The 27,804-nt window shown below is 64.1% G+C and overlaps 1 protein-coding gene and 1 long non-coding RNA gene across 6 annotated transcripts in view; one reads left to right on the top strand and one right to left on the bottom strand.

Annotated features, from left to right (window-relative positions):
- BAIAP2 (BAR/IMD domain containing adaptor protein 2) overlaps nt 1–24,979 on the bottom strand; it is a 62,793-nt gene extending 37,814 nt beyond the window's left edge. For all 5 annotated transcript variants that reach the window (XR_006964800.1, XM_047093999.1, XM_047093997.1 and 2 more), the window contains exons 1-3: nt 24,859–24,979; nt 10,624–10,699; nt 7,910–7,996 (exon numbers count right to left, since the gene is read on the bottom strand). Coding sequence is in view for 4 of the 5 variants with exons in the window: in XM_047093999.1 (XP_046949955.1) it covers nt 7,910–7,996; nt 10,624–10,699; nt 24,859–24,912 (217 nt within the window). In the remaining variant the exon portion in view is untranslated. The remainder of the gene's footprint in view (nt 1–7,909; nt 7,997–10,623; nt 10,700–24,858) is intronic.
- Nucleotides 24,980–25,331: 352 nt separating this feature from the next.
- On the top strand, nt 25,332–26,556 carry LOC124522556 (uncharacterized). Its single transcript, XR_006964808.1, has 2 exons — nt 25,332–25,587; nt 26,264–26,556. It is a non-coding gene; the product is annotated as an uncharacterized LOC124522556 (long non-coding RNA).
- Nucleotides 26,557–27,804: the final 1,248 nt, after the last annotated feature.

Genomic DNA, 27,804 nt, shown 5'->3' with positions numbered 1-27,804 from the left:
CACCGTCCCGGCCCTGCTGTGTTCAGTCCTGAGGCCTCGGCTGCCACACTGGGCCGAGCGGACACAACCCACGACAGCTCCCGGGCTGGCTTCGAGCCTTAGTGACCACGGGCAGGACGGGGAGTCCACAGAGATCTGTGTGTCAAGCCCTGGCAGGTCCACTCGGCCAAGGAAGAGCGGGAAAGAGCGGCCTTATCTTTGGGGTCCAGCGACTGCCTCTGTCTAGGGGCGCCCCCACCTCCACGTGCTGTTGGGGGAGCCTTGGTGTCACCGGCTGGGAAGGGGTCCTATTCCAGGCTGGGACGGGTGGCGTGGGGGCTCGGAGTCAGGCCCCTTGGGTGTGAGAAGGGTCTGGCTGAGGCCTGCAAGTGGTGGGAGGGTTTAGCAAGGGCACTTTCTACTGTCGGGGTCTGACAGCAGGTGGCACGTCAGACTGAGCGCAGTCACGTGCCTGAGAGAGGACCTCCTTGGACAGGTGCAGGGGCCGCGGGAGGGGCGGCGATGCTCACTGAGAGAACAGGAGCCCGCGCAGGTGGGCGGCCCAGGGCAGCGTCTCAGAATGACCTCTGCCAGCAGAAGCCCTCCAGCCATAGTCTCCAAGTCCCCGGGGTCACCGAGTCAAGGGCATTCCCCTCTGCTGGGCCCTGCATTCCAGCCACACCGCACTCGGGAACAGGCACCCGTGCCTCTGGGCCCTCTGAGCCTGAGGCCAAGCCGGACAAAAGCCGGCTGTGCGGGCGGGGCCGAGAAGCAGCACCAAAGCCCACAGCGGGGTCTCCAGAGGCGGGCATGGGGAAGCTGGCCCGAGCGGTTCACTCTGCGGCCACGCGTGGAGCGCAGCCAAACGGCAGGGGAGTGCTCAGGTCGCACCTCCCTTAATCCAGTGACTCAGGGGCCAAAGCAGGCCGGGTTTCAGGCCGCCTCCCAGCAGCAAGCATCCCGCCGCCAGGCCGCGCCCAGCACAGAGCTCCCGCTGCCCTTGGGCGGGTTCGGGTTCGGTGTGGGCAGACGGGCCCTGCAAGAACACACACGCCCGGATCACAAACAAGCGGCCTCTTCAAAGGCAGAGAACAGAGAGAGAACGGCCGTTCACACGGATGAGGCCCCAGAGGAGGCCGTGGACGGGGCGGGGCGGGCTCGGCACGAAGCCTGGCCTCGCGCTGGGGAAACGGAGGCTCGGCAGAGGCTGTGCCCCGCGCCCCATGACTGCTGCCTCCCTTTAAGTAGTGCCACCTTCCAGAAAAGTCTAGAACCCTCCAGAAAGCCAGGGAAGGCCGAGGGCAGGCAACGTGACCATCTTCTGCCTGAGTGATTGCAGCACAAAAGGCCTGAGTCACAGCACACACGTACCAGGAGCCCGGGCACACTGGGACTCCGTCCCCCATGTCCCACTCCCTACCTGGGCTCAGCCCGGCCCTGCCACACTGTGGCCCTGGAGAGAAGAGCCGGGGGTGTGCCTGCGGCCTCGTCCAAGTACACAGCACCCAGGCACTGCTGTCAGTGAGCCGACTGGACAGCACCCTCCCCTGCACAGAAACCCAGGGCAGCGGCTGGCACCCCAGGAGCCAACGCTGCAGAGGACAGCACGCACAACTGCACACTGTGACCCGGGGCCGAGGCCCACTCTCTAGTGGCCATGACAGTGGCACAGAAGGCCCAGGAGCCAGCCGCTCCACGCCTGGGCAGGGGACACATGTGCTGTGAGCCCCATGCATGTGCCTGTGGCATACAGGGAGGCGGGCAGACAGGAGAAACGAGGTAAAGTCAGAGACGACCAGGCAGAGTGGCCTCAGGGCAGACGAGACGGCCCCCGGGGCTCCTTCCACTGACCTTCCCGCTTTTCTGCGAACGGAAGCGTCCAGTCACTTAAAGCTTAAAACAGTGGAGAGTGTGGAAGGGCCCCGGCCACCGCCTGAGTCCCCTGGGCTCAGTCCTGCTCAGGGCTGGCACTTGAGTGGAGCCAGCACCCGCTCAGCCGTGAAACCGCTGTCCTCACTTAGAGCAAGGCGAACCTGACCCACCACAGAGCCCACGTGGGAGTTCTGGAAATGCCCACGGCTCGGTGCCGTGCTCCCACGCCAAGCTGATGTCACTTCTGATGGCTCGAGGTCAGGCGGGGTCAGGGAGGCTGTTCCAAGGGGCTCAGACGGACGGGGACACAGGCGGAAGGGTGGCAGTCATGCTGGGATCCAGCAGGTTCCCGGGACAAGCACGCGGTCAGGTTGCCCTTCCGTGGGCCACACACTGGGACGGGCTCGCAGCCTCGGGCCCAGGCTGGACACGCCTCGCCCTGAGCAAGCACAGCAACCGTGAGGGCCGAGGCGCAGAGCAGGGTGTGGGAAGAGCCGCCCCTCCCCCGGGCACACGCAGACCCAAGGCGCCCCCGTGAGCGCCCTGTGGTGGGGCGGGAGGTGGCACTGGGGCCTGCCTCAGCAGAGACGTGGGGGCCCTGCACACGGCCAGGCGCAGGCGGCTGCTGGCGAGCAGGTTAGAAGGGCAGTCCCCGTGCTCCCCAGCCCCTTGCTGTATCAAAGCGAAGCCCTGCGAGTCTCTTCCCTGCGGGGCAGGGGAAAGGTCAGAGCGGAACAGAGAGGGTCCCCTCCGTGAGGCCTGGACCTCGCGGCACAGGGACCGGCAGGACCAAAGCAGAGAGGCCGCCCGCCTCCTGCACACGGAGAGAGGAGGGCCCAGGGGCAGCCTGGCCGCGGGCAGTGCCTCCAGAGAGCACAGGGGACCGCCACGGGGCCGCGGCTCCCGCTCAGGAGGGGAAAACCACACACGGGAAGCCTCTCGGCCCTCACGACTTCTGGTTCAGCCCGGAGCAGCACCGTGGGGCTAACGTGTAGGCGTGTGCTGCTCAAGACCCTCACGCCAGGCGGGAAGCAGGTGCGGGGCTCTGCGGGGGACGGCAGGGCCATCAGGACACAAAAGGGAGCGGCCAGGGTCTCTGCCTCTGCGCACCTGGCCATGCCTGACCCTAGAGCTCCCAGGGGCCACGGCAGCAGACCCAGGCAGGGAGGCAGCAGCCAGAGGGCAGGCGACGCCCCACTGTGCCGGGGTGTCTGGACGATGTGTCTGCAAACCACCTCTGGTCAAAAGGCGGTGGCAGCCTTCCCAGCACCTGGGCTGGGGCGCCACGGGGCACTTGCCCCCAGAGGCCGGTTCCTTCCCAGGACAGAGGCTCACACCTCTTCCCTCCCATCCTGGGGGGGGAAGGTCTGCTGGGAGGAAATGATTGCAAAACAGCAAGCCCCCGGGGGCTACAGACGGAAGAGGAGCAGGAAATCAATCTCCACACCAAACAAAGGGACAGAGAAGGCCACCATGTGGTGACGAGGTTCGGCTCCTCAGGAAGACGTGACAGCACGGCGTGCAGCTTACACACTCACGGACACACTGCGCGACCACAGAAAGCCAGAACCAGGCGGAGACACCCACAGCCCATTGTCCTCGGGCCACGGTGCACGGCTCCTGTTTACTGATCAGTCGAGGAAACCATCAAGACCAGGAGCCCCGCGCCTGGAACGGGACAAGGAACCCCATGTCTGGAATCAGGGAACAGGTGTTCTCCTCAAACGCGCACGCACACGCGCACACACACTCACACACGGCCACGTGCGCCACAGAACAGCTTGGACTCGGGACCAGCCGGGAACACGTGTGGGCCCCTCACATCGGGGTCCTGACCAGCCTGCAGGGAGGGGTGCGGAGCCCATACAGATGACCCCCCCCCCGAGGGGCTGGCAGGCTTATAGGACCGAGGAGCTGAGGAACCGTTGCCTCGGCCAGCGGCCTCAACACCTAAACCCAATGACGGGGTTCCACAGGAGCAGTGGCCAAAATAAGCCACCGAACTCTTGTCCCTGCACACTTGGCCACGAGCAAAGGACTCCAACTGTGACATTTCTGCCACGCAGAACAGACGCAAGGTGCTCAGAAGGGCCCAGAAGACCTCGCCTTTTCCAGCAAGTCGCTGCGTGGGACAGGTCCAGGCCGGGCATCCCCCTGGGCTGCATCACCTGCCCCTGGCACGCAGGCCCCTTGGACACCACAAGTCATGCCAAGGTGGAAACGGTCGCCTGTTGGCCTCCTTGGGGCTGTGACTTGCCCCTCCCCCACCCAAGAGCCAGGCTGGCCAAGCTGGCCAGTGGCTGCGGCTTCTGGCCCAGGGGTCGGGGCGGCCTGCAGGGCTCCTGCCCACGTGGAAGGTGGCCTGGGAGCCTCGCTCACATGGGAGCCCCACCAAGACTCTCAGAAGCCTCACAAGTCAGGCGTGAGGCACTTGCTTACTCCTGTCCCCAAGGAAGACCACAGGTTGGCAGGGAGAGCCCGCGGCCACCTGCAGAGCAGCCCTGGCACCACGTCAGAGGCGCCACCGTGGAGGTCACCATGCGGCGGGGCTCAGCATCACGGTCCTGTGGACGTTACGCGTCCAGAGCAGCAAAACCCACGGGGAATAACCCTACTGCCGACGGGGAGAATGGAGAAATCCATGGAATGTTCTCCAGTAGCGACAGCAAACGCACCAGCTGTGGGGACGGCAGGGATAGATGCTCACAAGGCACAAGCCCGTCCCGCACCACCAGGCCCCGCCCCCAGCAGCCTCGCCACCTTCCCCCCCAGCACACCGTCGCCCCTCGCATCTGTCCTCGGGCCCTGCCAGGGCCCCCTCCGTTCCTCCACATCTGGTCGCGGCCTCAACACTGGCCCGTGGCCACCCCGCTCGTGGCCCCGGAGGCCGACACCTAGCCCGTGATGCGGGATGCTCAGCTCTCCAGCCCCGCCTAGGCCCTCCACGCGCACACAGACGTTGGTATGAGATCTGCCACCACGCGCAAACATCTTAAAAGCTTCCGGGAGGAGAAAAACAAAAAAATTCACGCACAGCTAAAAATCAGCATCCGAGCAGCATGGAAGAAGGCAACACTGGGGTCAGAGGACGGTGGGTGGGGCCTCCTGACCTTGAGGGAAATTCGGGAAGACTGAATCCCACCCAGAACTCCAGGTCAGCCAGGCCTTCTGCCAAGTGGAGGGACAGCTGCAGGCAGACAAAGCGTCAGGTATTTTCCCACTTAACGTGCTGAGGAAGCATTTTTATAAAAGGACAACGTGCTGACCCAGGGAGAAACAGGACCCAGAAAACTCAGTCCCCAGTCCCGGGGATGGAAAGGGGACACCTTGGGGTGCCTGGGTGGCTTCGTCAGTTGGGCGTCTGACTATGGCTCAGGTCATGATCTCGCGGTTTGTGGGCTCGAGCCCCACGTCGGGCTCTGTGCTGACAGCTCAGAGCCTGGACCTGCCTCAGATTCTGTGTCTCCCTCTCTCTCTACCCCTCCTCTGCTCACGCTCTGTCTCTCTCTGTCTCAAAAATAAACATTAAAAAAATTTTTTGTAATTAAAAAAATAAAAATTTTTTTTAAGTGTACTCATTTATTTTTGGAAGAGAGATCGAGTGAAGGAGGGGGCAGAGAGATGACAAAGGAGAGAGAGAGTTCCAAGCAGACTCTGCACCATCAGCACAGAGCCTGACACAGGGCTCGAGCTCATGTACCGTGAGATCATGACCTGCTGAAACCAAGAGTCAGACGCTCAAAGCACTGAGCCCCCCAGGCGCCCCAGAAGTGGCTGAGGAGTCTGGAGCAGCGTCTGGGGGACTGGGAACAAACCAGCACGAGCACACTGAGAATAGAGCAAATGGAAAAACAAAGCCGTCAAAATAAAAATCACCACCAGAGTCACAATAACGATAAGAAAAACCCATAAGCAGTATAGTTCAAGGAAAACAAGCAACCAGTTGGACTTCATTAAAATGAAACGCTGTTGGGGTGCGTGGGGGGCTCAGTCGGTGAAACGTCCCACTCTTGATTTCGGCCTAGGTCACGATCTCACGGTCTGTGGGATCGAGCCCCACGCTGGGCTCTGCGACGACAGCGTGGAGATTCGCGGCCCCTCTCTGTCCCTCCCCGGCTTGCTCTCTCTCTTTCTCAAAGGAAACAAACTTGAAAACGAGCTCCCGTTCTTCGACAAACAGGATCACAGAACCGACAGGCGAACGAGATGGCGAGAAAACACGTGCAAGACGGTGCCCGACACGGCTCGTCCAGAGTATGCGGAGAATGTGTACGACACGATTACGGGACAGAAACCTGACGAAGAGACAGTAAGCCGTGAACGCACACTTGGCCAAGGAAGAGAAGCGAGCACGTGAGAAGGTGCTCGAGATGCTGGCTGGTCAGGAAGATGCCCGAATGTGGGTCACCGGGAGGCTGCAGGGCCGTCCTCCCCCGACCTGCTCCTGCCTCCGCCGCACAAGGCCGCCCAGCTGCTCAGCGGGCCCGTGGTAGGGCAGCGCCCAGGACCCGGCCAGCAGGGAGTTCTGGACCGTCGCTGCAGTTTCGCGCAAGCCCACCCCTCGCCCTGGGGCCACACACGTGGTTTCCCGCGGGCAGACATCTGTCCTTCTGTGAGTGTGACCACAGACAGTAAACACACCGGGGCCCCAGCACACGTGTCCCCAGGGCCACCGCGTGACTACCTATAACAATAAAATGCCCCCGTCGCAGGCAGGAGCCTGCGCGCAAACACACGTGGCTCACGCACGACACGGACGTCCCAGGGGGTCGGGGGCCCCGATGGTGGCTGTAGGAGCTGTAGCCTGGAGACCCGGCAGCGCCAGGCAGGCCCACGTGTGGCCTCTGGGCCCACGAGCACAGAGGCGTCATCGCAGGGGCGTCCGGGCCTCCCCTGCCAGGTGTCCTGCACACTGAGCAGCAAGGCCGCACCTGCAGGCCTGACCCCCTGAGCACCTCTCAGTCCCTGCACGCTCCCCCAGGCCTGCAGGGGCAGGTCGGCCCTGTGCCCACGGAGGCCAGACAGCTTCCCTCCGGGGCTAGGAGCAGCTCAGCTTCTCAGATGCGGACGAAGGCCCGCCAGCGTGAGGGGTCTGGCCCCGGTCACCACGCATTCCACCCGGCATGTCGGCCCCCTGCCCCTGCTCCCCCCACCCCCAGCCCTGGAAAGTGCCATAACTCTGAGCTGTGTCTGTCGACACACAGCTGCGTTTTCACACTGGCTTCGTGGAAAATCTGGGCACCGGGCGCTCCTGGCAGGCCTGCGGGGGACCCGGCCAGCTGGGCACAGGCCTCCGTTTCCTCCAACACAGGAGTGCCAGAGGCCCCTGCAAAGCACCACAGCGGACAGGCCCGGCGTGTGGCACGAGACAGCGTGAGAGTGGGAGCAAGATGGCTCCGCGACCCGTGACCGCAGACGCGGACGGCCAGCGCCCTGCACCTGCCAGCGAACCAGGGTCTCCCGGCCTGTGAGGGACACCGACACTCTCCACCCTTCATTGTGTGTTGCCTGGATTACGAGGCCGGAACGGGCTCCCGCTAGAGAACTTGCAAAACCACGAAACCACAAACAAAAGAACCCGTCCCCGGAGCTCCGTCTGCTACGCATCTGGGGTCTTTCCCTGTTTACCGCGTGATATGCATGCCTGTGCACACTTTTACAAAACTGGGTCACCCTGCGCGATGGGCTGGCGTCCCTTCCCACTGTCACACCGGGAAGGCCTGCTGTCACCTCAGTCCAGTCTCCGCACGGCTCCCCACGTCAGCCACGCGCTTCTGCACCTGTCCTCACCACCAGCTGCACTTGTTCGGCGGGGACCGGCCCACCTGCGTGCACTCTGAGGGGCACCCCAAAGCCGCCCAGCACACCCCGCTTGCGGCTGGACGTGTAAGTCACAGCCCTCGCCAGCTCTGAGGGTCACGGTCATCTCAGAAAAGTTCCTTGTTTGACAAGGAAAACCTGATCCGAGTGGAAGAAGGACCAGTCACAGGACAGGACCCCAGACCCACCGGGGCACATGCGAGGAATCTGGGGGTCTCCACTGAGCCGGGGGTCTTACCGAGTTCTTTGGAGCCCTGGCTCTCGCTGGCCAGCTCGCCCATCTTCACGAGGGCATCAAAATAGCCCTTAGCAGCGTAGGTCACACCTGAGAGAGGAGAGAAGGGCGTGGTTACTGCCCTCGTGGGGGACGGACCGGACCCTCAGCACCAACGCGGTGACTGCGGTGCACGCCAGCCTCCCGCGCTCCAAGGCGCTCCTCCTGCACTGATCTCACCCCATCTCTGGCTGAAATTCTCTCGTTGCGACCGCTAGGGCTCCTCTTCTTCGCGAGAACACGGCGCGCCAGTCAGGCCCAGAGCTACCCCAGTCACTCTGCTGGGTGCCGTCCCCACCACCCCGTATCTGGCAAGGGGCGGCAGGGGGTGCCGAGCGCAGACCCCGCCAGGCAGGAGGCCATGTGCTCAGAGATCCCCAGCGAGGTGTGCAGACGGCGCCCCTCAGCTCTCCCGGCAGGCCGAAGCCACACCGCGGGGCTCACGCTGCGCCCTGCGGCTCCGGCCACCGTCGGAAGCGGACCCGGCATCCCAGGAAAGGGCTCAGGGCCCCCCCCCCCCACAGGTGGGCCCGCAAACCCCTAGTCTGAGAAGGGGCCGTGCCAGCAGGAGGGCGGACAGGGCGCGGGGGGCAGCGGCAGCAGCGTGAGGACATCTACTCCTCCGTTCTCTACGGGACCCGCTTAGGGGTGCCGAACGGGCACCTGGTCACCTTCCATTTAGGTGGCCTTCGATGAAGGGCCGTTTGTCCCGCGGCCCCGCCGGCTGACATGTGCCTGCTTCCAGGAGAGGTGGGCAGCTCCGTACTGATGAAAGAAAAGCGAAAGGTGCCACAAGTCTGGGGCAGGGGAGGCTGAGAGCACGGAGGAGACGGAGGTGACGTGCCCGCGGAGCTCTGTCCTATGGGACAGTCCAGGAAGGAGCCCTCAGAGGCTCCACACGCGGTCCCCTGGAGAGCCTCATGGGGAACCCCAGTGGGGGCGGAAAGACCCAGAAGGACACCTGGCCTCATCACAGAGGAGACCGCGGCGTGGCTTTGATCAGGACTGGAGTGGAATGGTGTCGCCCCACGAGGAGGCTGGGTGAGGGTGACAAGTGTCCCACAGACGGTGGCTCCACTGAAGTGAACCGTCAGCCGCATCCACAGAGCACAGGGAAGATCGTCCACAGCCAGGAAGAGATGAAAGTCTGGGCCTCTCCCACGGGCACGGCAGGGCCCCTGCTCGGAGCCCCTGCGGTAATGGAACACGCCAGGCCTGTGCCCTGTAAGCTCGCCTGTGCCCTGCCCTCCTGCCTCCTCTGTCCTCCGGCTTTGCAGACAGGACACAGACTCAGCTCCCACATGACCCGCCACAGCCTGTCTTGCGTGCAGAGCCCTACGGGGGGCAGCAGACCCCATGTGGGATGTCTGCACAGAGGCCAAGCCAGCCCCTAACCCTTGGCAGGCACAGAGGTACCCGCCACAGCCTGGGACCTGGCACCGTCACGGAGATCCTACAGCCCGGGTTTCGGCTCAAGGAAGGGACGGAACCTGTGTTCAATGAGCAGGTGCACCTCCTTTCTTGCTGGGGCGGTGGCCCTGTGCTCAGGGCCAGGCAGCTCAGGAGAGCCTGGCAGGGTGCAAAACACTAGTGTGCCCCCCAAACAGAGGGCAGTGCAAGACCCACACGGAAACAGAGAGATGGCCAGCGGCTGCCGGTCAATGCCACCGGTCCACGCACAGCAGCCACACGAGAACCCGCGTTCTTGGCTCCGTTGGTGTGTGACGTCAAGGCCCCGGTCCCCCAAAAATGTCTGCAGCAGCGTCCCCTAGAGGGAAGGACCAGGGCCGAGGTGGAGGGCCAGGGTGCAGGCCACCTGCCGGGCTGCTGCATGACGAGAGGTCCTCTGCTCCCTGGACACAGCGAGGGCAGGACCGTGGCCAGACACCTTCCCCTGGGACCACCCAGGCCACTGTCTGGGAGCAAGCCAGTTCTGCTGGGTGCCCCGCTCCCAGGTGACCACAGGAACAGAGAGAAACAGGAGCTGCCGCCACCAGAGGTCCCCCCACCAGGCCCCCATGGGGCCGCGGACACCCCAGGGCAGCTGGCTGGGGCTAGTGCACGCTCTGCAGACACAAGGTCCCTGTTAGGGGTGGGGGCTCTGCTCACAAGGACACCACAGTTAGAGCGACACTGACACCGAGCCCAGAGAGACACAGCCGAGGGTCGGGAGACGGGCAGTCGGTCCCCCCAGGCGTCCCGGACCACGGCGTGAGTCAGCCGGCCCCCACTGGGACTGAAGAGCCCAGACCCTGGCACCAACGTCCCCTCCCTGGTGGAGACTGAGTGCCCTGTCCCCAGCGCCCCCGCCCCAGGTCTCTGGGAGGTACAGGGTGCTCACCAGCCAGGGAGACGGTGTGGCCCCAAGCCCAGACCCCAGTCCTACAGCTTCGAGACGACTGCGCAGGACAGACACCCACACCTGCGTCTTTACGTGCTGTGGACTCAAACAGAAGCCAGACCCCGTGCTTTTGCCACAGCCTAGGACAGGGCGGGGGACATGGCTGTCCCTACAACAGTGGGCGTGGATTCCAGGGCTCACAGGCCTCCAGGGTGCGGCCCCACACCCTCCCTCTGGCGAGTTTGTTTCTGGAACAAAGCATCTCCTTCCGCCTCTCATCTTGCTCCACGAGCCGTCCACCTGCTGGGAGGCCGTGGCCCCCACCCCGTGGCCTCACCTGCCAGGGCTTTCTCGTAGTTCTTCCCCATGGCGATGAAGTTCCGAAGGCTGGGGTTGAACTGCTCCATGATGGTCTGAGGAAAGCAACGAGAAAAAAGGCATGAGTGGCCCAGGTGACGTGGTGGCTCTAGGAGGGTCCCAACGGGAGGAGAAAACCCAGAGGGTCGAGACCATGAAGCCACATTCAGGCTTCTGGAATCAAAACCCCAGCCCTGCCCTTGAGCGGACCCTCTGAGCCTCAGTTTTCACATCTGTACGATGGGGGGAAGGACAGACCTTGCTGCATTGAGGCTTTGCGGGTCAAACGGACAAGTAAACACAGAGCGTGTGTGGCGGTGCCTGGCATACAATCGGTGCTCAGAAGTGTTGCAGCCGCGGTGCCATTACCCCGTCTGGCGGGGCTGAGTCAGCCGAGGAAAGCCCTCCCGCCGGCCACGCACAAACGGCTCAGCGCCGCCCAGCGCCCCCTCCCACTAAAGTCTTCACTCAACACATCAATTACCAAACATCAGCTCTGATTAGAGGGACCCACAGCCTGGTCTGCAAATACCACGCTATGAATAATCCAACAGACTCTGGCTCCGTTTGCCCAACGGACTGCCGTTCTTCGACGGAAGAAATTAGATTCTCACCGTGAAGGCCAAATAAATGTTTTAATTACGAGGCGTAAAAACAGGCACACGCGAACCACGGCCAAATGTGAGCTCCACCGGGTAGCAGGCACTGGGAGCCGGCCCAGCCAGCGAGCACGCGGCACAGGACTTCCAAAGAAAACCCGTCTCGGCCACATCCGATGTCTTCAGATCCGTTATCACAATGGGCGTCTGTCTGAGGACAGTCTGACGAGGAAGAGAGAACGGACGCCCCGGGGGGAGAAACCGCCTGATCCTACCACAGAGCACGCAGGCCCCAGAGGCTTCTGTGTGAGCAGAGGCCGGGCGCCCCCGCCCTCCCCCGACATCTGTGCTGCAGCCCCAGCCCCAGGTGACAGCCCTCCTCGGCCGGCGTCGAGGGCCGTGGGGTCTGGCGCCGGAAAAGTGGGTACTGGTGCCGTGCTGCCATCCGCCCGCCCTGGGGCGCGGTGCACAGGAACAGAGACCCGTGTCCACGGGACAAGGCCCTGCATCCAGGCTTACATCACACACATCCAGGCCGGGCCCGAGGTGTGACGAGGGAGAGCCCGGCAGGCAGCCTGATCCACGGGCAGGCAGGGGACCTGCTACAGCTGCACCAGAACTAAGGTGTGCAGGGGACGCCGCAGGGACCCTGCCCAACTCCCACCCCCATGGGGCCGGCACGCCACGAGGGAAGGCGCGCCCACACCACACCGGACTGTGAGGACCCTGTGCGGGCCGAGAACACGTCAGCGGGACCCAGCTCGCACAGGTAGGAGAGCCGGGGAGTGGGGTCGACAGGGAGGCGGCCCAGGGACCAGCCGCGGCATGCTCGGGGACGGCAGGGCGGCACCCAGGCTGAAACGTCGGCGGGGAGGTAAGAAGTAGCCAGCCCGCCGCCTCACAGCCCGCATGGGAAGGCCCTGCTCTGCGTGGCCGGAGAGGAAGCCCAGGGGGTTCTGAGCAGAGCCATGCAATCCGACTACATTCCAAAGGGACCCCTCGCCGCTCAGGGGAGACCAGGATGCAGCCAAGGGCGCCAGCCCACGCGGGGACCCTGTTGGAGCTGCTCCGGGATCCAAGAAGGGGAGGCCCTCAGGAGGAGAGGGGGCCGGCCCCACCCGCCCATACACACGACACCGCGACGTGGGGACAGCAGGTGGCATGCAGCCTGCTGGTCTGGGGACCCAGGAATCTGGACGCCTCAAATCCAGGGAGCGCCTGGGAGTCGGAAGAGTGATGCCAGAGCAGATGGGTGGGCACCGGGGAGGGTTCTGAGCAGGAAGCCGGGTCTGGGGTTCACCAGCGAGGGGTGACTGCAGGGCCCGTGGGAGCTCTGAGGCTCCCGCTGCCTGGGCCTCAGGGCAGGAGAGCGCCACGTGGTCCCTGTGCGTCTGTTCTGCGAAGGACAGAAGGGTGTTAACCCACTCAGGGCGGCATGGGTCCCTGAGCCTGGTGTCCCGGGGTCCCAGGGTGCCCACAGATCGTGTGAGACCGTGTGCTCGTGCGTGTGCTCCCACGTGTGCGCGTGAACGTGATGGTAAAACACACCTCACATCCCCAGGACCACGGCCACCTGGCTCCTGGGTGACACCCCCAGGCTCCTGGTCATAAGAGGACACTCCGTCCAAGCTCATCGTTTGATCCCCATTAACATTCTGAGTGACAGCAGAAAGCAGGCCAGGAGCCGCCCAGGCCAAGCGAGGGGATCACCGTGGCAGCCTGCCCACACTCTCCCAATGACACACGGGGACAGCCGCCAGGTTTCACTTCCTCGGCACCGCGGCTGAGCTCACGCATGAGGAATGCAAGAGTGAGGGGGCAGGGTACGGCCTCTGCTCCACTCTGCCGCGAAGGGGCAGGTGGCCAGGACACCAGGCCCGGTCACACAGGTGCCGGGGTTTCAACTGGAGGCGATGGCAAAGGCAGAAGTGTCCTTGCGGCTCCGCACAGATGCCCGCTCCCCGGCCTGAAGGCAGGCCTCTCGGCCAACAGTCACCCACCCGCCTTCACGTCACTGGATCTCTGCAAAGCCTGGCAGCCGTGGACCAGCCAGGACCACCTTGCAGGCCTGGCATGGGGTTCCTCCGCCCCACCCCTCGGCACCCTCTACACCGGCCCCACCACCGGCTCCCCTAACCAGGCCCCGGGTGGGGGGTGGGGGTGGGACAGAGCCGATGGAGGCGGGGGCAGCAGGGCCTTCTATCGGTTATCACAAGGAGGCGACTCAGGGGACTGACGCTGGACACCTTTTCTCGGAAGTGACGGAAGTGACGGAGTAACTGTCTTCACGGCTCTTCTGCCGGGAGCGCAGATCCCGGCACCCAACCCCTCCAGCAGGGGCCCGCCTCCTTTGAGAGGAGAGGGAATTAACCCACCTGGGGCGCTGAAAGCAGGAGCGAGGCCGGGGACACCCTGCCCACCGTCTTTGGGCCGCGGGCAGCCAGGGCCACGCGCTGCCGGCCTCACATTTGCCCCACGACCCCACACTCCAGGACCGCTGCTCCCCCCCCCCCCCCGCCCCGCCCCGGCCAGGACACCATGCCACAACCAGCTCTGACACGTGCACTACGCAAATGCATCCCAAATGGGCTCAGACTCGATGTCGTATGTGGAGGCTGTGCGTTTACTCCTCGGGCAGATTTGGGGGCTAAGAACCACTCCCCTGACCCTTAAACAACACCGAACTCTGCGGGCCCACGTCTGTGGGGGTTTTTTCAGCAGACTCGTGCAGCACCGTAAACGTACTTTCCAATGGTCTCCTTGATGGCAATTCCCCTCCTCTGCCTTACTTTGTCCTGATAACACAGCACGTGACACACGTCCCATACAAAGCGTAACCGACCGCTCACGTGACTGGGAAGGCTTCCAGCCAACAGCAGTCTATTGGGGCGGGGGGGGGGGGGTGTCAAAAGTCACACACAGATTTTCACCTGGATGGGAGGTCGGTGCCCCTAAGCCCCCCGACATTCAAGCATCGACTGTAGTTAGCACTAGTATTCTTCCACTTATCCGCCGGTTCAGCCAATATTTATCTCCAAACAGCCTCCAGTTACCAGGTGGCCTGCCAGGGTCTCTGCAAGGGGGTCCTGGACACCCCACAAAATACACACGATGAAAGGGTGAGAGAGAGGAGGGGTCTCTGCCAGACACACTCACAAGTGAGGGGTGAACCCAGGGCATGATGGGAAGTCACCCCCTTGCCAGGACAGCCCAAAGCTGGCCACTCCTGCCAGCCCTGGGGTCGCAGCCATCCGGGCCTAACCGAACCCCCACCTCAGGGCCGCCCTACCCTGACCCCAGGGACACGGCCACGCATTTCCATAAGAGCAGTGAGGAGGGGAGCCGCGGTGCACAGGCGGCTGTCGCAGGACCCCACCAAGCCAAGCGCGCTGGGAGCCTTCCTGCCCGGATGCCCCGGGACACTCCCAGCCTCCGGCACGCTGGTGGGCACTTAGATTTACTCTGTGGTCACAGTCTGCCTGGCCAGTGAGGAGAACGGGCAGTAGGACACCCTTGGGAACGAGGTGGGGTAACGAGGAGAGGGGTCAACACATTTCTAGAAGGGAGTTCTGCCCAAGGACTTTGCCCCAGCCTGCTCCCGTGCCCGTGCCCGGGTCTGCTGCTCAGCGGCTCAGGAATCCTGTTTATTCCCTAGTTCTGGCTCCAGCGATGGCCCCCCTCCACCACCTTCCTGGCAGGGCCGTCACAGAGAGCAAAGTCCCTCTGCTGACAGAGGGAAGTGACAAGCCTCTGCTTCCCCTCCAGCCCCTCGTGTGCGGCAAAGGAAGGACAGGGTGGGCACACAGGCACGTGCTGAGTGGCCAAGCCAGGCCACCTTTCCCTCTACGCAGCTGACACCTGCGAGGACGAGACGGCACAGGGACCCCCCGGCCTTCCACCCCCACGTCCTGCGCCCTCACCTGACTGACCCGTGAGTGCCTGTGCCCATTTTACAGACGCACTGGGAGAGGCTGAGGGAGTCAAGAGCCTGCCCACCAGCTCCGGCCACACAGCCGAGCTCACCCCTCGCTGCACACGGGCCTCGGTGCTGTCCCGATGCCCGTCAAGGCTGGACCAGCTGCTCCCTCGAGCCCGTCCAGCAACACCAGAACTAGGGGGGTGCTGAGGCGACACACACCTGCGGGAGGGCTGATGCCAGGGGGCCTGCCCCCCCCCCCCCGCCAACCCGGGATACACGACGTCCAGCCACCGAGGGGCCCGGTGCCTGCTGCCCTGCCACTTGCACTGCCCTCCCCCTCGGGGGGAGGCGGGGGCAAGGCCTACCCGCTGCAGCCCCCACAGAGAGCACTGATACACTGGCGCCCTGGACGGAGGGCCCGGCTCATGCGCGAGGGGCAGGGGATGGGGGGTGGGAAGGACCATCAGGCCAAGCCAGGAAGCTTGGCTTCTCAGGGCAGCTCTGCTTGACTCCCGCCTGGGGGTGGGGGCAGGTGGAAGGTTTCCCCTCTAAAGATGGGGACATCTGTCCTGGGGACCCTTTTTGAAGGAATAAACCAACTTGGGGAGTTCAGTGAGCGCTGGGAGGCTTCCCGGAGGAGGCAAATCTTGAGCTGGATCTCACTAGGTTACAACCAGAGAGAAAATAAGAACGTGTTCATGCTTGTTCAGAAAATGACTGCATACAAGGAAGCTTCCAGAACAAAACAGCTCATGGGGGGATGGTGGGAGAGTGAAGGCCAGCAGGGGAAGCAGAAAAAGCCCCCTTGGGAACAGGGACAAGCCACGCAGCACTCCACACAGACCGATTACACTTTAACAGCACCGGGCTCCCCTTCCCACACCCCCACGGGACGCCCTCGTGGGCCACGACCCCCCCTGCCGGCCGACAGCCCACCAGCTCCCCTCAGGCCACACCCCGCCACCACGGCACTCATGGCCTCAGCCCCACAGCCGCCAGCAGAAACGAGGGCCACACGGGGCCACGGAGAGGCCGACCTGGCCACAGCCCCCCAAGGATAGAGCGCCAAAAAGCAACGTGACCTGGCAGCAGCAAACAAGGCACCAGACTGTTCTAGAATAGACAGAGCTGGAGTTCCTGACCCCCAAGGGAGGGCGGCCACAGTGGGCCTCGCCCAGGGGTCAGGGAGGCTGAGAAGCAGCTCCGTGGTGAGGCAGTCGTTCCTGCCTCCGGCAGCTCTCGGACAGCCGCCAACTTACAATAAAGTAACAACTCGGTCTCTGCCACAGCCCCCAGAGGGGTCAGGGGCCCCGAGGCCCCAGGAGCCACTGGCAGAGCAACGCAGGGACGGAAGACAATGCTCTGGCCCACTTGGTGGTCCTGGCTCGAGCCCACACGAGAACAGGGAGCCGCAGGCCCCCCGCTCCCCACTCGGGGGGCACCACAATTTCCCTACGCCTTGACACCCCTCCCCGACCCCAGGAACCAAGCAATCCCTGCAGCAGGGTCCAAACACGGGCCCCACAGCCCGCCCTCTCCTCCCCTGTCTGAGACACACTCTCTACCCGTCTCGACTTCAGCGGGCACGGCCCGAAGGGCCCCCCGCCACACACACCTTCCAGTGCCCACGCCCCTGCCCCCCCCCCGCCCCTCCGCTCGGCCCTGTGCCAACGGGACCCTGCACCCACACTGCTTTCTGTCTGCGCTTAGCACTAAGCTGCAGCCCACACTCCCGCCGACCACTTCCGTGACGAAATCACAGCGTGCTTCCGTGGAAATCTTAGTGTCGTAATCACGACTGCCGTTTGATTGAGGTTGGACAGAACACCATCGCGAGCCCACAATACGACCCGCCTGGAAACCCGTCACCCCGATTCAGAGAGACGGCACGCAGGCCCCCTGCCACCTGTATGAGCCCACTGCACCCTGGGGAGAGGGCCCAATGGCACGTTGGTGTCCCCTAAATCCATACATTGAAATTCCAGCCCCCAGCCCCTCAGAACGTGGCTGTCCTTGGAGACCGTCCTGACAGAAGACATCAGGTTGCACGAGGTCATCAGGGTGGGCCCTAACCCGATGGCGCCAGTGTCCTTCTCAGAAGAGATCGGACACAGACACACACAGAGGACAACTATGTGACGACACGGGCAGAAGGTGGCTGTCTGGGAGCCCAGGGGAGAGGCCTCAGGAGAACCCAGCCCTGCCCGTGCCGGATCTCGGGCTCCCAGCCCCTGAGCTGTCAGGAGTAAGCGTCCCATGGAGGCTGCCCTGTGTTAGCAGGGCCGGAGCGCTCGGAGACACTGGGACAACCCCCACTCGCAGCGAGAAGGCCCGACACTGACAGCAAAACTAAGTCTGGTTCCTGCTTGCCCAGTTAGAACATTCCAAGGCCACTGACCCGTCCTTGTCCCCGGGAAGACTCCGACCGGAGTTTCACAGGGCTGGGCTCCGGTGAGAAACTACCTATGAGCAAGCAGGGATGCAGCCTTGGAATGTTCTGGAACCGCCCCCTCCCGCTGCCCTCATAGAAGGTAGGATGTGCCTGCCAGGAGGCGGTCACGCTGATGGGAACACAGGCCACGCAGCACTCAGGAAGTCAGCCTCCGCCTGGGCCTGCCCACTCTGCCGCTGACCTCCTGCTACCTCAAGAACTCTCACAGCCACCACCCGCCCAGCACCTTCCGTACGCGAGGAAGTACTCCACGGGCCCGTTTACTCGTTAAGGAGAAAAAACTTGCCTGAAATCTGCGGGGCCCTTGAAGGGAAAAACAGCCGGCTCCAGGCCTCAACAGGCCCGGGTCCAGCCCCGGCTCAGCCCCTGACCAGCTGACGGCTAGACCACACTGCCTCACCTCACAGAGGCCGCCTGCCCGCCGGGGCCAGCCAGGGTCCCCTCGAGCAGCGGGCTGAGGGATAAGCAAGGTCAGGTGCACGGCTCTCAGCACACAGTGCCTGGCCCATGGCTGTCAAAGTTACTCACGACTACCAGCAGGCTGGAAAGCCCAGGTGGCCCACGGCCTGCCCCCCCCCGCTGCCGAGGCAGAGCCAGAGACAGAGTGTGAGACACCTGACTTCACAGCCCCCTCCCCAGGTGGGGCCTGAAATCATGACTCCGGCTGCTGGCTTCACCCCAGCCCCCAGCAGACGGGTGCATCCAAGCCACTCCAGCCTGGGGCCAGCAAGGCCCTGGATTCCCAAGGGCAAGACAGGCCGTGGCCTGAGCTCCGCTCTGGACTGCAAAAGACGAGGCTTCCGTAGGAGTAGCAGAGAGAATGGAAGGAGGGACAGACAACAGGCCTCTTTCACCAGAGAGTCTCCCAGGGCAGAGAGGGCTTGACCAGCCCCATGGGAGGCTCACACGGGTGCAGAGAGGCCCTGGGTGTACCTCACCTTGGGCAGCGGCCCTTCTGCCCCAACCTCTTCTTTTAAAAGTCCCACCAGAAACGGCAAGTCCACTCTGCCTCCGTGTGTGGCCCCGGGTGATGGCTGTGCCCTGCTGGACAGTATTCTAGCTCCAGGATGGAGCCCCCACCCCGTTCTCACCGCCAACTCCAACATCAAGACATCAATTTGTTTCCCAGCACAAACACCTATGACATCTTGGTTACAGGTGCCCTGGTTTTGTGATCTATCACACGCGTCGTCACCTGGCACACGCCGACCCATGACTGTCCCTGGTATGGCTGGCCACAGGCAAACGTGGACATCACATCCACAAACCATTACCAACTCAGAAGGAACAGGGGTCCTGGCTGTTGTCTGGAAACCTTCAATCAGAGAAACAAGAAGGCAACAAAGAAGGCGGGATGGGTCTCAAGGCTTGGAACAAAACACCAAAGCATCGCTCAGGAAACACCGACACCCGATGGCCCCGGGGGAGGGGGGGGGGCGGAGGGGGACACCGTGACACTGGGCTGTGAGCCAGAACAAAACTCAGGAGGGCCTGACTCTGAACATGAAGCGGTTTCACACAAACCCTACCGATTTATTTCACACGTGTTTAACACAGGACTTTCTAAAAATCGTCCAATGGTTCTAAAAAACTACCTCCGTAAGTAAACCGTTAAAATCCCAACCACAAAGAAAGCACTGTGTTCTGATCGGCGGCCTTGTTTCCTCCTGGTGGCCCTCACCGGCCCCCGGCATCTCAGTTCGGGGTGTGAGTCCAGGGACGCGCGTCCAGACATCTCCTGTGCTCCGCCCCCCACGGCAGTGCCCTCGGACGCTCATCTCGTAGCCGAAGACCTCAAGACAGGCTCCGCCAGACCCCAGACGGGCCCTGAGGTGGGAAGGGGTGCCTGCAGGGACCTGGGACCACCCTGGACACCGGGTGCCTGCAGAAGGACTGATCCCGCTGGGTCGCAGAGCCAGGGCAGGGACGGGCCAGGTGAGCCTCCACCCTGCTGGCCTGCAGGAGCCCAGGGGCCAGACGGGGGCTCCTGCGGTGCACGTCGGCAGGAGGAGCTGGAGACAGGAGAAGGCTCCTGTGGACAGTGCGGGCACGGATCCCCTGGCCCGTCCCCAAGGTCACCTCTTAGAGACGGGCCCGGTGTGGTTCCGGGCCCCCCCTCCCCACCCAGCCCCTCTCTTCACAGGCCGGTGGGCCCCTGCTGTGGGGACCAATGCCAAGGCCCAGGACGCTGCACCCGGCATGCCTTGGGCCCCGAGAGACACGGACACGTTGTGCTTGGGGCCACAGACCTGCCACAGCCTCTAGGACCCACGAGACACCGAGCTGCTGCTCTGGGAGCAGCCGGAAGGGCAGACCGGGAGGGGCGCCCCAGAACCCGGCCTGTTCCTCCAAGCGCTGTGCTCACGTGCAGGCCCCAGTCAGGGCTCCACGCTGGTCCTGAGTCAGCACTCCTGGGTCTCAGGGGAAGGCTGGCCTTACTGGGGAGCATGTCACTCGGAGACAAAAGGTTCTCCTCTTTAGGAGAAGCCTAGGCATCCACCTCCCCTCAGACCACTGTCTGGAGCCACCTGTGCCCACTGGGGCGGGGCCCCTCGAGCCCCCACCCCCATCCCGGCAACGCAGCACAGTCAGGGCCGGGAGTGGATCAGAGCCGGGGAGGCGGGTGCGGGCTCAGTCCATGCCGTTCGTCGCCACTACAGCTGCCATCGGACGGCAGCCTGGCACCGACCGCCCCACCAAAGGCGCCCCAGTGTTGTGTGTCCGGGGGACACAGTCTGCTCTATAATGGGGACACCTGCCCCACCCTGAGGCCCAAGTAGAGGGGCCAAGAAGGCGACGCGGGGCAGGCCCTGGCTCAGTACACGCAGGAGGGAGGAAAGAGGCCAGGAGCCAGCCAGGCCAGCGGCCCAGGGCGCCCCATGCTGGACCGACGGCTCAGGTGTCCTGACTGGAGGGTGACAGCACACAGCCCACGTCCAGGATGCCATGCCAGGCTGAACGGGGACGAGCGGGCAGCAAGGCCAGCCGGGTCCGTGGCCCCGCAGTGCTCCCGTGTCCCTCGGTAACATCGCGGGGATCTCCTGAGCAGGACTGAGACCTGCAAACTCAGGAGGAGTGCGGTCCTCCTCCCCGAGCCCGGGAGGAGGGGACAAGGCCCTCTCTCTCAGCATCCAATCCTCCCACGAAAGGCAGCCTGTCCCAGGCAGCCCAGCCAGCACATCCACGCCAGGGGGGATGGCCCCGAGGGAGCGGCATCCAGAACCGCACGGCACCTGCGAGCGCCTCTCCCTGCTGATGGCACCCGAAAGCCCAGGGCCAGCGCCAGCCACCGTTCCGACCCGAAGCCCCCGGCGCACAGCGGTCAGTCCCATGAGCCAAGCCAACCTCCCGGACACAGGACATGTGCTGGACGCCAGACCCACAGGGACAGCCCAGGCAAGACACTCCTGAGCCAGCTCGGGACTCCACAGAACCCCAGCGCTGGGCCCCGGTGCCTCCAGGCCACCCCATTGTGTTCAGCGGCCGAGCACCAGGCATCCAGCCAACGAGGAGCCCGTGCAGAGCTGACAGTCTCTGGGACGTGACTTAGGCACAAGAAGCTGCCACAGCCAGGCAGCTCCGAGGTCAGCACAACAGAGAAACTGCCCCTCACCACCCGGCTACTCCAGACAGGGTGCAGGACGGTGGCAGGCCAGGACGTGCACCCCGCAGCACACCGGACAGCAGTGATGGCGGGCGCTGCCACCCCCCAGAAGACACCCCCCGACGGGGCACCCCCGGGAGTGCCTCTAAAGCAAACACACGCCATACGCATACACACGCGTCCTCACGTTCGCACACGCGCGCGGGCAAGCACACACAAGCACACGCAAGCACACACAGCAGGCACTTCCGTTGCCAGGGAAGCTGCCTATCAGAGCCCAGCGGGCCTTCCCCGGCCGAGGGTCCACTGAGCTCCGTCCACGCCAGACCCCAGGCTTCTGGTGGCAGCAATCGCTCCAGTGTGATTGTCCAGCTGTGCGTGAGGGAAAGCGGGCCCGGGGTCAGCGGCACAAGGCTTCCCGGGGCTCCCCCGGGCACCCACCTGGAGGAGAACGTGGGACACAGCAGAGGGTAATGGGCAGGGCCCGGGCAGCCAGGCCTCAATGGGAAAAGCCAGCCGCGGGCTGAGCCCAGGTCAGCTCCCTCCCACGAGCACCCAACACCCACCCACCACCTTGCACCAGCCTTACCAACGGCACCAGCGGCAGCCAACCTGCCTGACCCCGGCTCCGGGAGCCCCGGGCTCACCCACCACCTTCACAGGGCAGCTGCGGCCGGGCCGGCTTCCCCACAACAGCTACAGGGTGGGGACGACCAGACGGCCTCTAGTGACCGGCCTGGTCGTGTGGACCAAGGCCCAGAAGCCTCAACACCATAAACAATCACATCCACGGCTTTCCTGGGAACTCGTCCTTCTCAGGCTGTCTCCCACCTTCCCACGTCCTCAGGACAAGCCACGGATGCCCCTATTCCTGGAGACGCTGCACAGCCGCTCCCCTCCAGGGTCACAAGGTCACCTGAGAGCCACGGCTGCTTCCGGCCTACTGAACCACGAGAACACCAACCTGCCAGTCGCTCCCCAGAATCCCCAGGAACAGAGGCCAGCTGCTACAGAAGCCCCTTTCCCTACATCGGGTCATCAGAGGTCTCTCCCGAGAGGGCTGTAGTTGGGGCTTCATTCTGAGCACTTCGTGCTGGCCCCCGCCCCACTCCGTCCCTCACTCCAGGCAACCCCCCAGGGCTGCCCCCTTGGCCAGGTCTTGGACTCTGGGGTCTGCTGCCTGCACCCCCATCCCCTGAAGGACCCGGCCCAGTGCCTGTCGCCCTGCCCAGCCCCGAGGGTGAGTTCTCAGGGGACATCAGGAAGGCATTCTGCTGCTCTCCCCTTCAGCTTCCGTGAAATTCCCCGAGGACGTGGCTCCCGCAGAAGCTGGGCCACAGAGAAAAAGGTGAAAGTCTGTGTTGCTGGTTCTTCCAGGGAGGAGTGCGGTCTATTCTCACATTTTTAATCAGCGAGGCCAAGGACGAGTGTCCCCGCCGCTCCCGCCTCTGCCAAGGCAAACAGCACTCAGAGCTGGAGCTGAAAGGATGCAGGGCCAAAGCAAACAGCCGCGCTGCAGCGCAGGGGACACAGAGAGGGGCCACATCCCGGCCACCCTTCCGCAAGCCACCGACCCAGGAAGGGAGGCAGCGCGGCCCCCGGCCGAAACAGAGGGCCAGCCAGGTCCACACGGGTGGCTCCAGCTGTGTCTCCGTGTGGGCTGCTGTCTGCCTGGCCGGCGTGCCCCCGCCGCCCCACCTGTACCGGCTCTGTTGCGGAGCCCCGAGCTCCCCAGCGACAGAACACAAAAGGGTAGCACAGCCCCGGCACTCCAGACTTGGCAGTCGGGCCACAGAGCGTCGGGAAGAGCACCGCCTACAACCCAACCCGCCCGGCCTGCGTTGCAGCGCAGGCCTGCTGTGAGGCCGGGAGCGGTCGCGGGGGGCACAGCCCTGCTCTCACCAAAGCCGGCTGCGTCCAGCCCTGCAGATCCTGGGTCTCTCTCTGCCGCGCTTGCCCACGGGAGCTCATTAGTGAACTGAGCGACAGCACACGCCACAGACTTGCCTGTTGAATGTGCACCCCAACCCTCCAGGCTGCTTCCAGGGGTTCACGGCCCTTGCCGTCATGCTGCCTGCAGATCTCCAGGTAAATCACAGCTCTGCCTAGAAGCCGCTCGGCGGCGACTGCACGCCTCACCGCCCAGGCTGTGAGAGTTTTAGTGCGGATGATCGTGGGTTCCCCAGAGCGAAGCCAGGCCGTGCACCCCTCCCGATCCTCGCCATGGAAGTTCCTGTTTAATGGTTTCGTTGCAGAAGCAAGGAAAATAGGAAAGAGACCCTCTGCCCGGCACTTCCCTCCCCCCCCCTTCGAGAACGAGCACATGGTTACGGAACTAATGACTAATGACTTAATGAAGCTCCCTTCCCCGACAGCGTTTGCAGAGCAACACGACCAGAAACGTATGCCACACACTCTGTGACACCAAACACAAAACCCCAGACGCTGTTCCTTTTCCGTGCCTAGTCCTCAGCCGTCTTTGACTCATGTTTACCAGCAGCTCCAACATGGCTCCAGAGCCGACTTACTCAATCCCGACCCGGCTTCAGAATTCCTGCCATGACCCAGCTCTGACTTGAAACCCTACGTGAGAAGCCGCGTTACCGGACAGTCTGCCACCCGAAACCCAGCTGAAAGAAAAGGGGGCCACCTGGGAGGTCTCCCTCTGGCTGTCCAGAGCCTGAGCCAGCCTAAGGGGGAGGGCCAGCCACAATTGTTAACACAACTGGGGGCCCTGCAATCCCACTTAGTGGCCGTGAACCAGCAGCCACGGCGTAAACACCTGAATCTCCCAGCCCACCACTTAACCTTCAGATACGGTTCTGAAATAAGCAGCCTTTGTAAGAGGATTGCTGTGGACGCCCGGGGCCGATTCTCCCTCTGGAGAAAATGCCCGCCTGGGACTGCACTGGGCCCTGAGCCCCTGGGAGCCTGGGTCTGTTTCACTGGGGGTGAGGGTCTAAACCGAGAAAACAGACGCTGGAGAAACAGAAACCCAAGGGCCTGTTAACCTCGACAAGGCACAAAATGACCAGGGAGGGGGCCTCCGAGGGGTCTTCCCGCGGCGCTCCGCGGGCTCAGACGTGACAGCGACAGTGTGCAGAGGAGGACGCGAACCCCACTCTCCACACACATCAGAGGCAGGCGCGCCAGCCTCCTACACAATTAGTCTTCTCCTCCGCGGTTACATAAGATGATGGATTATCTGTCCACCCCTCCAACCTGCCCGCGCGCGACCTCCCACCTGGGGCCCCGTCCATCACTGCCCGAGAAGGAGTTGCGGAAGGGGAAAGCCTGTTGAGGAGAAAGTGCCCAAAGGCTTGCGTAACCTGGCTGGAGGGGCCACCACGGGGCCATCACGCCGTCCGGGGTGCAGGGCGACGCGCGGCGCGGCCCCTGGACCCCCGGCGGCCCCCGCCCCGCTCCACTCCGGTCCGAGGGGCCCCGTCCCCCGGGCGCCCGCGCGGACGCGCGCGGAAGGGGCGCGCGGGGGCGACGCAGGGCTGCCGGGGCGGGGGGCTCCTGAGCCCACCTGCGAACGAGCGGCTGGCGCCGGGTCCCCGCTGCCGCTCCGAGAAGACCCCCAAGGGCCCAGGGGCCGCCCCGGTCGGGCCCGGGCGCGCAGACGGCGCGGGGCTCACCTTGTAGACATTTTCCGTGAGCCGGTGCATCTCCTCCGTGCGCGACAGCGACATGGTGCTGGTCCGGCGGCACCGCGGAGCGGAGCGGGGGCACGGGCGACGGCGGCGACGGAGGCGGGCGCGGCAGGAACGGGCGGGCAGCGCGCGAAGCCGGACCAGAAACGCGGCACCCCGCCGGCGGCCGCCTTTATAACCACCCAGGCCCCGCCCCCCGTAGGCTCCGCCCCCCGCACCCGGATCACCGCCCCCGGCCGCCCGCCCCCGCCCTGCCGCGCCGCTGCCAGGCAACCGGCAGGCCCCGCCCCCGCACCGCCCTTCCCATTGGTAGGTTCCGGAGATGGAGGAGGAGGCGGGGCCCGCGGGCCGGCTCAGGGCAGCAATTGGCCGGTAGCGCTGTCGATCGCGGGGGAGGAGGCGGAGGCGCGGCGCGGGCCTCGGCCCTGGGAACAGCCTGGGGGCCGGGCGACAGCCGGGCTGGGGGCGGGGCGGCGTGGGCCGGTGGCGCTGGAGGCGGAGAGCGGAAGGTGGGCGAGAGCGCGTGGGGGCGGCTCTTCGCTGAGTCGCGAGTCGGGGCGGCCCCTGGGCGCCGCTCCCTGCTAGTGGCGGGGGGCGCGGGCTCGCGCAGGGCGGGGGAGAGTCCCTGGGCAGCCGGCCGCGCGGGCGGAGTGAACGATGGGGAGAGGCCGGCACGCAGCCGCACGGTCCGGCCCGGACCCGGAGTTTTGGGAGGTAAGTCTGCGGACGGCGGAGACTCGGGCCACGGGGAGGATGGGCCCTGGGGAGGATCCTGAGACGGAAGGATACTGGGGGGGTGGTACCTAACGGGGGGTGGACTCTGGGGAGGACGCTGGGAAGGCTGGACCTTGGGAGGGGGTGGTGCTCTGCGGGAAGACCCTGGGAGGGGAGGACCCTGGAAGGGGTGAGCATGGGGGTGGGGTGGGCCCTGAGGAAAACCCTGGGGAGGGGCACCCTGGGGCTCGGGGAGGAGAACTTGCCAGGAAGATGGTAGAGGGGGCGGATGGGGGGTGGGGAGAGGACCCTGTGGAGAGGACGGCGGGGGACCCCCAGGGAAGGAGAGGACCCTGTGATGGCAGACGACCCTTGCTGGGGGCAGTTTCTTTGGGGAGGGAGGACCCTGTGGGTGGAGGAGAGCCTTCCTTGAAGGATCAAGGGGCCAGAGCTGCCTGGTTTTCCAGGGAGGTTCCACCGGGGAAGCTGACCAAGCTGGCACACAGGGATCCCAGTACAATTCCTTTGAAAAAATATTTATATAAATTAGAGTTGCATTTGGAGGAATTATTTGCTTTACGCTGTGGAACACCAGATCTGAGTGTTTCCCTATAACAAAGCCCTGACATTGTGCCAGCGTCCCATCCAGGATGGTCACTCATACTTTCCCTTCAAGCCCAGGTGCCCAGGGAGACATAGCCCCACAAGACATCAGTCCGACAGACCGGGACTAAGGCAAGTCCCGAAGTCACAGCCAGTCTACCAGGACCCAGGTGGACCGCATTCTGCTTCGTAGGATCATCCCGAAGAAAGGACGGCAACGTGCAGGACGAGGTTGCCTGCCCTCCTGTCTGCAAGCCTTCCGTCACAGGCAGATTCTTTTTGGTTGAATTTCCTTCCTGAAACCAGCTGTGGCTTCCTCTTCTTCATTTGTTGTTTGCAGAGTTTTAAAGTAGACTCCTGCGTTTATAGGTTTTGGGATTCTTTTGGTTGTAAGTGACAGAAAGCAGTTCAAACCGGCTCTGACGACTGGGATATTCATCTGCTTGTGCGGCTGTGAAGTTAGGGTTGTCTCCTTCCCCTTCTTTCTCTTTCCTTCCCGGCCACCATGGTGTGGTGCACGCTTGCATCCCGCCGGCCCTAGGACCAGCGTCTGTTGAACTGACCGGGGTCAGGGGCTGAGGTGGAGCTGGGCGGGGGCGGGGTAGAGCTGGCTGCTGCTTGCCCGAAGGGAAGTGACGTGGTTGGGGTCAGAAGAATGACAGGTGGAAGCCGGCAGGAAAACCGGGGAGGGGGTGGGGAGGGGTGTAGTCTGGAGAGTCCTGGGCTAGCTGCTCCCCTCGGTCTCAAGACAGTGGAGGGAGGAGAGAGTCCTCTCCTGAGAAGCATCTGTAGTCCTAAGCACCGCTCCACTCTCTGGAAGGTTCTGCCCTTGACTGCCGTTCTCCTGCCCAAGGGCATGCTCCCCTTTGGTAGCAGCTGAGGTAGGGCAGCCCCTCCGAGCCTGGCCTGCCTTCCAGCAGCCATCCTGGGCCTCTCCCTCTCCCTGGCAGCTGGGCAGGAGGTGAGCGGTGGGGGAGGGGCGCTGTCAGCACCCTGCCGCAAGTGGAACTGAGCCAGCCTCTCGTGGAGTGTCACCCAGAAAGCGAGCGGGGCTGATGGCAGGCACAGAGAGAGACGCGGGCGAGGCTGTCCTATCGAGACCTGGAGACCTGGACCCGGCCTGGCGGCCTCTCCGAGCCACCAGACTCCAGAAAGGTCTCCAGCATAGGCGTGCTCAGTCCTTCAGCTGTGAGGAGGGGTCTTAGCCCCCCTCCCCCACCCCGCCAGGAGACCACCAGTGTTCTCTGGGGGTTTTCTTACTTGTGTGGAAGCTCTTTCACGTGGTGATGGTGTCTGGGGCCGGGGCTGAGGACCAAGGGTAAGGTCCTAGGGCCTGAGTGGTGGACGAGACGAGATGGTGGGCGGGGGTACTGACGGGTCAGCAGCAGCACCAGCTCCCAGGACTTAGGGGGCCACCCTTGTCTTGGCACCTCTTTCTTTTGGAAGTGTTCAGGGCCCTTTATAACCCCCACCTTGTTCCTTCTCCTTAACTCAGAGTGTGTTGGGGGCTGTGGGATCCAGCCCCTGGCCCGGGGGTTGGCACTCGGGGCAGCTGGGAAATCATCACCCCGACTTGGGGTCTGGCCCACCCCCTCCGACACCGGCCAGAGCAAG

The sequence above is a fragment of the Lynx rufus genome, unplaced genomic scaffold (genome assembly GCF_022079265.1).
Source record: "Lynx rufus isolate CCGP_SWC_20201006 ecotype Redwood Valley unplaced genomic scaffold, mLynRuf1.p SCAF_37, whole genome shotgun sequence".
NCBI classification, from domain to species: domain Eukaryota; kingdom Metazoa; phylum Chordata; class Mammalia; order Carnivora; family Felidae; genus Lynx; species Lynx rufus.
The sequence above is the reverse complement of the archived record's forward strand: the minus strand, read 5'-3'. Positions and strand labels throughout refer to the sequence as shown.